This window comes from Eleutherodactylus coqui, chromosome 3 (genome assembly GCF_035609145.1).
Source record: "Eleutherodactylus coqui strain aEleCoq1 chromosome 3, aEleCoq1.hap1, whole genome shotgun sequence".
Lineage (NCBI taxonomy): Eukaryota > Metazoa > Chordata > Amphibia > Anura > Eleutherodactylidae > Eleutherodactylus > Eleutherodactylus coqui.
Window position 1 is genome coordinate 1,882,997 of NC_089839.1, and position 15,661 is coordinate 1,898,657.

Below are 15,661 nucleotides of genomic sequence, written 5' to 3' on the forward strand. Positions count from 1 at the left end.
AGGGCGGGGCTTGAGGGATCCGCCCTCTACCCCTTCCCCCCCCTTTGCTATGGGTAATCCCTGTGATAAGCTCTCTAGCCCCGCCCACTCTTTGCACTATGGGGATAACCATCAGCAATCGCCAGAGCTAGGGGAGAGAGTGGGGCTATGGGGGATTAACCTATAGCCTGGAGAGAGAGCGGGGCCATGGGGGATTAACCTATAGCCTGGAGAGAGAGCGGGGCCATGGGGGATTAACCTATAGCCTGGAGAGAGAGCGGGGCCATAGGGGATTAACCTATAGCCTGGAGAGAGAGCGGGGCTGTGGGGGATTAACCTATAGCCTGGAGAGAGAGCGGGGCTGTGGGGGATTAACCTATAGCATGGAGAGAGAGCGGGGCTATGGGTTAATCCCCTATAGCCCTGCGTTCTTTCTCTCTCTGCTAGGCTCCTTCACACTGGCGATTTATGGTCCGATATCGCCCTCGCAATCCTTCTGCGTGTGACAAATTGCCCGTTCACGCCTTTTTTTTTTTTTTATTTGTGCGCCTATATTGCAGTAAAACCACAGACTAAGGCCTGGTCCTTGTGTGAACCAGGCCTTAGTCTGCTTCCCTGCAGTGAAGGTGCATTAATTGGGGATGGTTAGGGAGGTTAGGAGGACAGAGGGTAGAGGGTAGAGAAAGCTACTATTACAAAGGACTGTAATGCACTTTAGGTGCATTTTCTGCTTTTAGTACCCTCCCTACTCGCTGCTCTCAGCTACTCAGAGGATGAGATAGACCTACAGATAGCTGTGTAGTATTGAGTGGCCGTGGTTATGCTACACAACCTCTGAAAGAGGAGAGTGGGAGCTGAGCTTGTGTGTATCCATGAGAGACACCAGCGGATCACCCCCTTCCCCCAGCCATTAACCTGAATATAGCAGAGCCTGCACACTAATTATGAGGCTTTTTAAATGCATGAGAAGGAAAACTCAATGCAAAAAAAACATAAGTTCATCATTTTTTTCTGCAGGGACTTGGTGAAATATTTGTGTATTGATTTTTTTATGCGCAAAGGTTTCCATAGGCTTTAATGGGAGGTTGTTGGCTTAAACATGCCGTCCAAACTGTATGCAGCACATTATAGGGCAGGGTGAGCGGAGCAGATGTTATACCCCTGTATGTACAGTCATATACAAATGGCTGTGAGTCACTGGCAGCTCCGCCCACTGGACTGTACATAGTGGCAGTTGTCAATCACTGGTAGCTCCGCCCACTGGACTGTACATAGTGGCAGTTGTCAATCACTGGTAGCTCCGCCCACTGGACTGTACATAGTGGCAGCTGTCAATCACTGGTAGCTCCGCCCACTGGACTGTACATTGTGGCAGCTGCCAATCACTGGTAGCTCCACCCACTGGACTGTACATAGTGAGCTATCAGTGATCACTGATAGCTCCGCCCATTTGACTGCTCAACTCAGAAGCTGCAGGGAGATAATTGAATAAATAAGTTCTATTGAATATTTCCCCATATAACTATATATCGGTCCGCTCGGCTTTATAACATGATGCCTGCAGGACGGACAGCGTGGTCAGCTGACAGACGCCCTTTAAGCATTGTGTTTATAGATGGGGTATATACTGTACAGTTCTGTGACAGGGTGCCAGGCTTGATTGCGCTCTGCCAACAAGGGTGTGACTGGCCTTTTCTTGCTGCCCACATAGGTAAACACCTCCGTGCCAGAGATACTTGTGTCACGCAGCAGAACCCTGCAACCAGCCAGCGAGGCGGCACAATGATGGCCGGCAAGGAGTCTTTCCCCCACAAGGAAACCTTAAAGTCTCATGACGCTCGTAGTGACCTGCGGAGCCCTTACCAGTACCTCGTCATGCTAACCTACAGACACTATGACTGCAGGGTCAGACTACATAAGGTGTGTTTGTAGTCTGTTACCATGGAGACACATAAAGCTGTATAGGGTCTGTAGACAGAAAGCAGAGATTTTAATCAAGAGGGTTAGCTAGGTTTCCGCTTGAAGTTGGGCTGGCGGATTGGTGCGGGGGGGGGGGAGACGACTGTTACATTGCAGCCATTGGGGCATGTTTATTACTTGGCTTGCAGCAGGATTGTGGCGGCAAAAAGGTGCAAATTTGGTGCCAAATATGCTGGCTCAGCCACTTTTTGAAAGAGCTGGCAGGGTAAAGCAGCTGGGGGCGCCACCACGGGCCTGTCAGCTGTATTAGAAGCGCGCCACAAACTAAACTCGCCGGCGGCGCACATGGAGTTTGCACTATGGTGCGTGGATGGTTAAAGATGACAACTTTGTTTAGCGGGGTGCAGGTCATTCTGAATTTGTTGCTCTCCACTGGGTGGCGCTGTATCCCAGCGTATATAACCTCCGCCAGAGGTATGTATAACGACCGACCCCGCGGTGCCTTGTGAGAAGCTGCTTCTAAACCCTTTTGTAAACCCGACGGCTCATTGTGTGACGGTCGTGTATTCGCACTGCCGGACCCGCGGACCAGTCGGTACATCTGGGGTTACCTGCCCGGAAGGACTGCGGTGGATCCGCTCACCTCGGGCATTCTCTGATGAAGAGGCCTGAAGCACGTTACACTCTGCAGGTCTCCCCTCACGTACAAGACGGCGCCGGACCCCCAGTCTGTTCTCATCCTCACCCTATCTCTACTGATGCTAATGCCGCCATTGGTTGTCAGCATGCCAGGCTGGCAGCACCTTCCTCGCCCACAAACCCGGGCAAAATACACATGGTTGCACCCATTATCCGCCATTACTGTCACGGCCCCTTGGAGGCGCTCCGTCCGCACACCCGGGTGTAGCGTGGAACAGTAGCGTTAGAGCACAAACTGGGAGGGACCTTCAGAAAAGTCGTCCAAAGAGAAGGAAGCATAAATAAGTCTGCTTTCCCTTTAAGAAACCCTTTTCCCCCTTGTGTTTTACTGCCCTCTAGTTGTGGACATGAGAATTACAAGATATTGCCGTCTGATAATAAGTAAAGCAACAGCGCAAAACTGTTGGCGGTGACTTGTGGCGCTTCTATCCGTCCCCGCACCCATCCGTCAGCGTAGGTGCGGTTACCGCGGGCCTCTTGTGGGGATTCCTTCTTAGAATCGTCCGCAGCAGACGAGGCTCCTTAAGGAATCCGGAGTTTGATCCTTTGCGGCTTCTCGCAGTCCCCAGAAATGGCGGTAGAGTTCTCTGTCTGTGAACTGCTGGCGATGTCTAGCCGTCTGATGGCTTGTACCTCGGAGATAAGTGGCGCCCGCTGCAGCTGGTTACCGCTTATCCCCGGCTCTGCTCCCGCGCCAAGCAGGGAAGCGTCTTCCGACTTAGTTTCCTCCTGAGTTTGTGCCGCCTCCTCCTGGCGCCGCAGAGGGTGATGCCAGGTAAAGGTCACCTGGGATAATGCGGCGTCTGAGCTCTCTGGGAATGTCACTTCCCGCCGGCAGCGCTGCTTCTTGGGAGTCGTTGAATTGATGCTGATTCCTCTTGTTGTGTTGGACTGGCTGCGAGGCAGCGTGTCGGGGGGGCAGCGGTGGTCTGATATGCCGGGAGGGGGCTGTACTGTAGTATGAGGGGGGGGGGGGGCACCAGTGGTCCAACGAGCCGGGAGGGGGCTGTACTGTAGTATGAGGGGGGGGGGGGCACCGGTGGTCCAACGAGCCGGGAGGGGGCTGTACTGTAGTATGAGGGGGGTGGGGTGGGCACCAGTGGTCCAACGAGCCAGGAGGGGGCTGTACTGTAGTATGAGGGGGGTGGGGTGGGCACCAGTGGTCCAACGAGCCGGGAGGGGGCTGTACTGTAGTATGAGGGGGGGAGGGGGACTGGTGGTCCAACGAGCCAGGAGGGGGCTGTACTGTAGTATGAGGGGGGGGGGGGGCACCAGTGGTCCAACGAGCCAGGAGGGGGCTGTACTGTAGTATGAGGGGGGGGGGGGGGCACCAGTGGTCCAACGAGCCGGGAGGGGGCTGTACTGTAGTATGGAGGGGGGGAGGGGGACTGGTGGTCCAACGAGCCGGGAGGGGGCTGTACTGTAGTATGAGGGGGGGCACCGGTGGTCCAACGAGCCGGGAGGCAGCTGTACCGTAGTATGAGGGGGGGGGGCACCAGTGGTCCAACGAGCCAGGAGGGGGCTGTACTGTAGTATGAGGGGGGGGGGGGCACCAGTGGTCCAACGAGCCGGGAGGCAGCTGTACTGTAGTATGGAGGGGGGGAGGGGGACTGGTGGTCCAACGAGCCAGGAGGGGGCTGTACTGTAGTATGAGGGGGGGGCACCAGTGGTCCAATGAGCCGGGAGGGGGCTGTACTGTAGTATGGAGGGGGGGAGGGGGACTGGTGGTCCAACAAGCCAGGAGGGGGCTGTACTGTAGTATGGGGGGGGGAGGGGCACCGGCGGTCCAACGAGCCGGGAGGGGGCTGTACTGTAGTATGGAGGGGGGGAGGGGGACTGGTTGTCCAACAAGCCAGGAGGGGGCTGTACTGTAGTATGGGGGGGGGGAGGGGCACCGGCGGTCCAACGAGCCGGGAGGGGGCTGTACTGTAGTATGAGGGGGGGGGGCACCGGTGGTCCAACGAGCCAGGAGGGAGCTGTACTGTAGTATGAGGGGGGCACTGCTGGTCCGATGTGCTGGGAGGGGGCTGTACTGTAGTACGGAGGGAGGGAGGGGGACTGGTGGTCCAACAAGCCAGGAGGGGGCTGTACTGTAGTATGGGGGGGGGGGCACCGGCGGTCCAACGAGCCGGGAGGGGGCTGTACTGTAGTATGGGGGGGGGGGGGCACCGGCGGTCCAACGAGCCGGGAGGGGGCTGTACTGTAGTATGGGGGGGGGAGGGGCACCGGCGGTCCAACGAGCCGGGAGGGGGCTGTACTGTAGTATGGGGGGGGGAGGGGCACCGGCGGTCCAACGAGCCGGGAGGGGGCTGTACTGTAGTATGGGGGGGGGGAGGGGCACCGGCGGTCCAACGAGCCGGGAGGGGGCTGTACTGTAGTATGGGGGGGGGGGGGGCACCGGCGGTCCAACGAGCCGGGAGGGGGCTGTACTGTAGTATGGGGGGGGGGGGGCACCGGCGGTCCAACGAGCCGGGAGGGGGCTGTACTGTAGTATGGGGGGGGGGGGGGAGAGGGGCACCGGCGGTCCAACGAGCCGGGAGGGGGCTGTACTGTAGTATGAGGGGGGGGGGCACCGGTGGTCCAACGAGCCAGGAGGGAGCTGTACTGTAGTATGAGGGGGGCACTGGTGGTCCGATGTGCTGGGAGGGGGCTGTACTGTAGTACGGAGGGAGGGAGGGGGACTGGTGGTCCAACAAGCCAGGAGGGGGCTGTACTGTAGTATGGGGGGGGGGCACCGGCGGTCCAACGAGCCGGGAGGGGGCTGTACTGTAGTATGAGGGGGGCACTGGTGGTCCGATGTGCTGGGAGGGGGCTGTACTGTAGTAATGAGGGGGGCACACCATCCATAATAATGGCGCCTGCATGCGCTGCAGTGCTTCCTCCTTGACAGAGTCCTGCAGATATCTCACCAACGGGCAGACGGGCGTGGAGCGCTTCCCTATCAGCTTTAAAACCCAGTTCTCAGGGAACTTCTTCCACCACGTGGTGCTGGGCGTCCACCACAACGGGCGCTACGGCACGCTGGGCATGAGCCGGAGGCCGGATCTGATGGATAAGCCCATGGCCTTTAAGACGCTCAGTGAGCTCATCTTTGACTTTGAAGACTCCTACAAAAAATATTCTCACACGGTTAAGAAGGTGAAGATCGGTTTATACGTCCCGCATGACCCCCACACCTTCCAGCCCATCGAGTGGCGCTATCTGGTCATCAACATGGGGAAGATGGTGCGAGCCGATATCAAGAAGGAGCTGGAGAAGCACGCCCGTGACATGAGGATGAAGGTAGGTGGGGGGACCATAATGGTGGGTCCTATGAAGTGCATGTCTGTTAGACCCCGATGAGCTGATCGCAGGACCATCGGCGATCACTAAGAATTGGCCAGCAATTCTTATAGTTTACTGCAGCGCCTCTACAGGGGAAAAGAAGCATTACACGGTGTCCATTAACATCACTAGCCAGGCCATGTAAATCAGGGATGTGGTGGTCCACCACGGAGAAGCCACGCTCTAGTCTGGCTAGTAGAGGAGGGTCTTCTATTAGTTCCGAATTTCTTAAAGGGGTGGTCCACCTTTCAAAACCCAACATCATACAACTTATAAGAAAACTGTGAGCTATTAGAGGGGTCCCGGCTCGGGATCCTCGTCTCTTGGACGGAGGGGAGAGCGGTTATAAAGTGCGTCTCTCTTCAGAGGACCCGTCCGGTATGAATGGACACTGTGTAATACTTCAGTTCACCAGTGGGGGTGCTGCAGGGAGACTGGACGCTTACGGCCCGGTTTTCCTAGCAGAGGGAACTTTGTCATCCGTTTATGAGGACGCCTTTAATAAAGTATGAATTATTAATTATAAAACCTTTCAAAAAATGGCTCCAAAGCAACAAATAAGGCCCTGTGCACCGCAATCCCCGGGCGCGGCCTTGTGGGTGATTGCTGGGGGTCCCCGGTGGTCCTGAGATTGGTGCAGCTGGCGGTCACATCTGGAGAACGGACTGCAGCGGTCGGGAACCTACCTCTATCCCGGAAGTGAATGGAGCGGCGGCTGACCGTGCGCACAAGGGGGGCACCAGTCCCGGGATTACTGGGGGTCTCGGCCATCTGAAGTGTCCTCGTCCTGTAGCCGGCCAATAAATATGGTGGGAGGAGGCCTGTAAGGGTGTGACTATCAGGATGTACGGAGTGCGGTACCCACCGGGGGGCACTTTACGCACAATCTCCCTTCATTTCCTTTCCTTCAATTTTGTTGCCATGGAAACCAATGTGATTTCCTCCTCTCGTTCCTGAGTGCCGCGGCGCCTCACCGTCCAGAGCGTGAAGTACTTCAGCACCATCCTAAGTATCCCGTTGTGTAAAGCGTACCGGTCGCCGCCATCTGCGCCTCCGCCTGTGATGCTCCCTGGTTACAAAACTCCAGGGGTTGTCAGAATAGGAAAACATGGCCGCCGCCTTACCAGCGCCGCGCCGCAGAGTGATGCGGTTTATGTGATGGGAGTTCTAGAGCGCGGGATGCAAAGTGGAGAGCTCTCTGTCCGCGGCGGGGAATCTACCATGTTGGTTATCAGAGAGCGCCCACCACCGGGGGATAGCGTATTGCAGGGGTCTCCATCTGTGGGGGCATGCTGGGGGTTGTAGTTGTACAGAGATATCGCTGAGAGGTGATGGACTGCTGGAGGAGTAGCCGCGCTCCGCATGCAGTGTCCGTGTGTGCCGGGGGGGTCGGACAGCGCTGCCGGCGGCTTACCTCTCGGGGAACAAAATGATCAAGTGCCAAAAATACCAAATCCTGGCTCCTTGTTCAGTGGGCGCTGTCTGTTGGCGCCCGCGCATCAGAGCCGCCGGTGGGTTTGAACACAAATGTGCGCAGGGAGCGTTCTTACGCCAATATTAGAGATATTGCGCGATGTCGCCCGACTCCTGGCTGCCGTCACACCCGCCGTAAACCGATTGTATCTGACACGGCCAGAAGTCCTGGGGCCACCGCTGTGTACGAGGCAGAGCGCAGCGTCTCCGGCGGTCTGCAGTCATGGGGATGGTTCTCCAGTCGCCTTGTGGATAGGAGAGGTAATAAGGGGGTTCCTTGCAGCGCTCGCCCCGCGTCCGCCCTCTAGAACATTCTGCTGTCACCAGACCTTCCAGCTACAGGATGACTTGGGCTTCCCGTGGGGCTCATTCACACGAATCCAAATGGAAGCCGTTATTTTCGGTCGGATTGTTCACAGCTGCATATTGTTTATGTGATTTTCGGTCATGTGAAAAACACCCCCGGACCCCTGCGGGGGCGCTCGTTACAGGACGGCTGAGGGGAATCACTGCGGATTCTTGGGGGGGGGGGGGGGGGGGGGGGGGGGGGGGTTATTCGCAGACATATTAGGGGGAGTTGCAGTACTCCGGGCGCTGGAGACGCAGGGCGGCCGTGGGGGTGTGCCCTGCGCAGGGCGGCCGTGGGGGTGTGCCCTGCGCAGAACGGCCGTGGGCGTGAGCCCATTGCGGACTTGCACACCCGCTGCCAGTCGTCCAAATAATCACTGAAACTAGCTAGTCGCTCGGTGTTAACGGGATCAGCTCCAGCGCTGAACGGCTCCTGCTTACTGTGAATGGAGGTGATGGGCAGCCGGAAGCTCCGCCTCCATTCCCTTGAACGGCCACCGCTCCTGTGTAAGTGGTGGTGGTCGGTAGTCCGGCTGTTTGGGGCTGATGCCCCTACTGCCATGTACAGGTGCTGCAGTCTCGATGCTCCAGCATCCCATGAACCTCTCGTCTCTCTTCTCAGATCCTGAAGTCATCAAGTGTTCAGTCTCCGGTGAAGGAACGCAGAGGGAAATCAGTTTCTCCTCCAAGAGTCCGGATCAGCCCCCAGAGGCGCGCCTGCCGGAGAGATAAATCGTAAGTATGACCGCCCCCGCCTGCCGAGGAGCAGGCACTGACTTGTCTCTGTCTGCCTTACAACCACTGGTACCTTTACACGAGACAACAGCAGCCATCAGCCGCCCCACTGATAGCAGTCACTGAATAAAGACGCAGCGCGCCGAGGTTCGTTATGGCCGCTCGCCTCCATTCACAGTGAAACAGATTCCTGATTGGCTCCGGCGTCCACAGATTGATTATTGCCCGGATTAGCGGTTTCCAACGATAGTCACCGTGTGTAAAGGTACCTGATCTCACCTGCGTGTCCATGCGGTCATGTTCTGGGGGCCGATGACATTACAGGACTTGTGGCTAAATGTGTTCTACAGGCGCAATTCCAGAATGTGGGCGAAACACGTGACCTATCAGAGTACTTGTCCCAATATATAGGGACCGGACATGACTACACAGGACACCCTTAGTACTTATCCTAATATATAGGGACCAGACATGACTACACAGGACACCCTTAGTACTTGTCCTAATATATAGGGACCAGACATGGCTACACAGGGCACCCTTAGTACTTGTCCTAATATATAGACCAGACATGACTACACAGGGCACCCTTAGTACTTGTCCTAATATATAGACCAGACATGGCTACACAGGACACCCTTAGTACTTGTCCTAATATATAGACCAGACATGACTACACAGGGCACCCTTAGTACTAGTCCTAATATATAGGGACCAGACATGGCTACACAGGGCACCCTTAGTACTTGTCCTAATATATAGACCAGACATGACTACACAGGGCACCCTTAGTACTTGTCCTAATATATAGACCAGACATGACTACACAGGACACCCTTAGTACTTGTCCTAATATATATAGACCAGACATGACTACACAGGGCACCCTTAGTACTTGTCCTAATATATAGGGACCAGACATGACTACACAGGGCACCCTTAGTACTTGTCCTAATATATAGACCAGACATGACTACACAGGACACCCTTAGTACTTGTCCTAATATATATAGACCAGACATGACTACACAGGGCACCCTTAGTACTTGTCCTAATATATATAGACCAGACATGACTACACAGGGCACCCTTAGTACTTGTCCTAATATATAGGGACCAGACATGGCTACACAGGGCACCCTTAGTACTTGTCCTAATATATAGACCAGACATGACTACACAGGGCACCCTTAGTACTTGTCCTAATATATAGGGACCAGACATGGCTACACAGGACACCCTTAGTACTTGTCCTAATATATAGACCAGACAGGACTACACAGGACACCCTTAGTACTTGTCCTAATATATAGACCAGACATGACTACACAGGGCACCCTTAGTACTTGTCCTAATATATAGGGACCAGACATGACTACACAGGACACCCTTAGTACTTGTCCTAATATATAGGAGACCAGACATGACTACACAGGACACCCTTAGTACTTGTCCTAATATATAGACCAGACATGACTACACAGGACACCCTTAGTACTTGTCCTAATATATAGGGACCAGACATGACTACACAGGACACCCTTAGTACTTGTCCTAATATATAGACCAGACATGACTACACAGGACACCCTTAGTACTTGTCCTAATATATAGACCAGACATGGCTACACAGGGCACCATTAGTACTTGTCCTAATATATAGGGACCAGACATGACTACACAGGACACCCTTAGTACTTGTCCTAATATATAGACCAGACATGACTACACAGGACACCCTTAGTACTTGTCCTAATATATAGACCAGACATGACTACACAGGGCACCCTTAGTACTTGTCCTAATATATAGAGACCAGACATGACTACACAGGACACCCTTAGTACTTGTCCTAATATATAGGGACCAGACATGACTACACAGGACACCCTTAGTACTTGTCCTAATATATAGACCAGACATGACTACACAGGGCACCCTTAGTACTTGTCCTAATATATAGGGACCAGACATGACTACACAGGACACCCTTAGTACTTGTCCTAATATATAGGGACCAGAAATGACTACACAGGACACCCTTAGTACTTGTCCTAATATATATAGACCAGACATGACTACACAGGGCACCCTTAGTACTTGTCCTAATATATATAGACCAGACATGACTACACAGGGCACCCTTAGTACTTGTCCTAATATATAGACCAGACATGACTACACAGGGCACCCTTAGTACTTGTCCTAATATATAGGGACCAGACATGACTACACAGGGCACCCTTAGTACTTGTCCTAATATATAGGGACCAGACATGACTACACAGGGCACCCTTAGTACTTGTCCTAATATATAGGGACCAGACATGACTACACAGGACACCCTTAGTACTTGTCCTAATATATAGGGACCAGACATGACTACACAGGACACCCTTAGTACTTGTCCTAATATATATACACCAGACATGACTACACAGGGCACCATTAGTACTTGTCCTAATATATAGGGACCAGACAGGACTACACAGGGCACCCTTAGTACTTGTCCTAATATATATACACCAGACATGACTACACAGGACACCCTTAGTACTTGTCCTAATATATAGGGACCAGACAGGACTACACAGGGCACCCTTAGTACTTGTCCTAATATATAGGGGACCGGACATGACTACACAGGGCACCCTTAGTACTTGTCCTAATATATAGACCAGACATGACTACACAGGGCACCCTTAGTACTTGTCCTAATATATAGACCAGACATGACTACACAGGGCACCCTTAGTACTTGTCCTAATATATAGGGACCAGACATGGCTACACAGGGCACCCTTAGTACTTGTCCTAATATATAGGGACCAGACATGACTACACAGGACACCCTTAGTACTTGTCCTAATATATAGGGACAAGGCATGACTACACAGGACACCCTTAGTACTTGTCCTAATATATAGGGACCAGACTTGGCTACACAGGACACCCTTAGTACTTGTCCTAATATATAGGGACCAGACTTGGCTACACCGGACACCCTTAGTACTTGTCCTAATATATAGGGGACCAGACATGACTACACAGGGCACCCTTAGTACTTGTCCTAATATATAGGGACCAGACATGACTACACAGGACACCCTTAGTACTTGTCCTAATATATAGACCAGACATGACTACACAGGGCACCCTTAGTACTTGTCCTAATATATAGACCAGACATGACTACACAGGACACCCTTAGTACTTGTCCTAATATATAGACCAGACATGACTACACAGGGCACCCTTAGTACTTGTCCTAATATATAGGGACCAGACATGACTACACAGGGCACCCTTAGTACTTGTCCTAATATATAGGGACCAGACATGACTACACAGGACACCCTTAGTACTTGTCCTAATATATAGACCAGACATGACTACACAGGGCACCCTTAGTACTTGTCCTAATGTATGGGAGACCAGACATGACTACACAGGGCACCCTTAGTACTTGTCCTAATATATAGGGACCAGGCATGACTACACAGGACACCCTTAGTAGTTGTCCTAATATATAGACCAGACATGACTACACAGGGCACCCTTAGTACTTCTCCTAATATATAGACCAGACATGACTACAGAGGACACCCTTAGTACTTGTCCTAATATATAGGGACCAGACATGACTACACAGGGCACCCTTAGTACTTGTCCTAATATATAGGGACCAGACGTGACTACACAGGGCACCCTTAGTACTTGTCCTAATATATAGGGACCAGAGATGACTACACAGAGCACCCTTAGTACTTGTCCTAATATATAGACCAGACATGACTACACAGGACACCCTTAGTACTTGTCCTAATATATAGGTGACCAGACATGACTACACAGGGCACCCTTAGTACTTGTCCTAATATATAGGTGACCAGACATGACTACACAGGACACCCTTAGTGCTTGTCCTAATATATATAGACCAGACATGACTACACAGGACACCCTTAGTACTTGTCCTAATATATAGGTGACCAGACATGACTACACAGGGCACCCTTAGTACTTGTCCTAATATATAGGGGACCGGACATGACTACACAGGGCACCCTTAGTACTTGTCCTAATATATAGGGGACCGGACATGACTACACAGGGCACCCTTAGTACTTGTCCTAATATATAGACCAGACATGACTACACAGGACACTCTTAGTACTTGTCCTAATATATAGACCAGACATGACTACACAGGGCACCCTTAGTACTTGTCCTAATATATAGGGACCAGACATGTCTACACAGGGCACCCTTAGTACGTGTCCTAATATATAGACCAGACATGACTACACAGGGCACCCTTAGTACTTGTCCTAATATATAGGGACCAGACATGACTACACAGGACACCCTTAGTACTTGTCCTAATATATAGACCAGACATGACTACACAGGACACCCTTAGTACTTGTCCTAATATATAGACCAGACATGACTACACAGGACACCCTTAGTACTTGTCCTAATATATAGAGACCAGACATGACTACACAGGACACCCTTAGTACTTGTCCTAATATATAGACCAGACATGACTACACAGGGCACCCTTAGTACTTGTCCTAATATATAGGGACCAGACATGGCTACACAGGGCACCCTTAGTACTTGTCCTAATATATAGGGACCAGACATGGCTACACAGGGCACCCTTAGTACTTGTCCTAATATATAGGGACCAGACATGGCTACACAGGGCACCCTTAGTACTTGTCCTAATATATAGGGACCAGACATGGCTACACAGGGCACCCTTAGTACTTGTCCTAATATATAGGGACCAGACTTGGCTACACCGGACACCCTTAGTACTTGTCCTAATATATAGGGGACCAGACATGACTACACAGGACACCCTTAGTACTTGTCCTAATATATAGACCAGACATGACTACACAGGACACTCTTAGTACTTGTCCTAATATATAGACCAGACATGACTACACAGGACACCCTTAGTACTTGTCCTAATATATAGACCAGACATGACTACACAGGGCACCCTTAGTACTTGTCCTAATATATAGGGACCAGACATGACTACACAGGGCACCCTTAGTACTTGTCCTAATATATAGGGACCAGACATGACTACACAGGACACCCTTAGTACTTGTCCTAATATATATACACCAGACATGACTACACAGGGCACCATTAGTACTTGTCCTAATATATAGGGACCAGACATGACTACACAGGACACCCTTAGTACTTGTCCTAATATATATACACCAGACATGACTACACAGGGCACCATTAGTACTTGTCCTAATATATAGGGACCAGACAGGACTACACAGGGCACCCTTAGTACTTGTCCTAATATATATACACCAGACATGACTACACAGGACACCCTTAGTACTTGTCCTAATATATAGGGACCAGACAGGACTACACAGGGCACCCTTAGTACTTGTCCTAATATATAGGGGACCGGACATGACTACACAGGGCACCCTTAGTACTTGTCCTAATATATAGACCAGACATGACTAAACAGGGCACCCTTAGTACTTGTCCTAATATATAGACCAGACATGACTACACAGGACACCCTTAGTACTTGTCCTAATATATAGGAGACCAGACATGACTACACAGGACACCCTTAGTACTTGTCCTAATATATAGGGACCAGACATGACTACACAGGACACCCTTAGTACTTGTCCTAATATATAGGGACCAGACATGACTACACAGGGCACCCTTAGTACTTGTCCTAATATATAGGGACCAGACATGGCTACACAGGGCACCCTTAGTACTTGTCCTAATATATAGGGACCAGACATGACTACACAGGACACCCTTAGTACTTGTCCTAATATATAGGGACCAGACTTGGCTACACAGGACACCCTTAGTACTTGTCCTAATATATAGGGACCAGACTTGGCTACACCGGACACCCTTAGTACTTGTCCTAATATATAGGGGACCAGACATGACTACACAGGGCACCCTTAGTACTTGTCCTAATATATAGGGACCAGACATGACTACACAGGACACCCTTAGTACTTGTCCTAATATATAGACCAGACATGACTACACAGGGCACCCTTAGTACTTGTCCTAATGTATAGACCAGACATGACTACACAGGACACCCTTAGTACTTGTCCTAATATATAGACCAGACATGACTACACAGGGCACCCTTAGTACTTGTCCTAATATATAGGGACCAGACATGACTACACAGGGCACCCTTAGTACTTGTCCTAATATATAGGGACCAGACATGACTACACAGGACACCCTTAGTAGTTGTCCTAATATATAGACCAGACATGACTACACAGGGCACCCTTAGTACTTCTCCTAATATATAGACCAGACATGACTACAGAGGACACCCTTAGTACTTGTCCTAATATATAGGGACCAGACTTGGCTACACAGGGCACCCTTAGTACTTGTCCTAATATATAGGGACCAGACGTGACTACACAGGACACCCTTAGTACTTGTCCTAATATATAGGGACCAGAGATGACTACACAGAGCACCCTTAGTACTTGTCCTAATATATAGACCAGACATGACTACACAGGGCACCCTTAGTACTTGTCCTAATATATAGGGGACCGGACATGACTACACAGGGCACCCTTAGTACTTGTCCTAATATATAGGGGACCAGACATGACTACACAGGACACCCTTAGTGCTTGTCCTAATATATATAGACCAGACATGACTACACAGGACACCCTTAGTACTTGTCCTAATATATAGGTGACCAGACATGACTACACAGGGCACCCTTAGTACTTGTCCTAATATATAGGGGACCGGACATGACTACACAGGGCACCCTTAGTACTTGTCCTAATATATAGGGGACCGGACATGACTACACAGGGCACCCTTAGTACTTGTCCTAATATATAGACCAGACATGACTACACAGGACACTCTTAGTACTTGTCCTAATATATAGACCAGACATGACTACACAGGGCACCCTTAGTACTTGTCCTAATATATAGGGACCAGACATGTCTACACAGGGCACCCTTAGTACGTGTCCTAATATATAGACCAGACATGACTACACAGGGCACCCTTAGTACTTGTCCTAATATATAGGGACCAGACATGACTACACAGGACACCCTTAGTACTTGTCCTAATATATAGACCAGACATG

The 15,661-nt window shown here is 51.3% G+C and overlaps 1 protein-coding gene across 2 annotated transcripts in view; it reads left to right on the forward strand.

The window, feature by feature from the left end:
* The window catches only part of VASH2 (vasohibin 2), a 71,752-nt gene that overhangs the window by 29,895 nt on the left and 26,196 nt on the right, over positions 1 to 15,661 (forward strand). Inside the window, exons 6-7 of one of the 2 annotated variants that reach the window (XM_066595055.1) lie at positions 5,499 to 5,880; positions 8,366 to 8,478. In XM_066595055.1, the coding sequence (XP_066451152.1) occupies positions 5,499 to 5,880; positions 8,366 to 8,478 (495 nt within the window). Of the gene's footprint in view, positions 1 to 5,498; positions 5,881 to 8,365; positions 8,483 to 15,661 lie in introns of those variants that run through there. The other variant, XM_066595057.1, reaches the window with a different exon arrangement.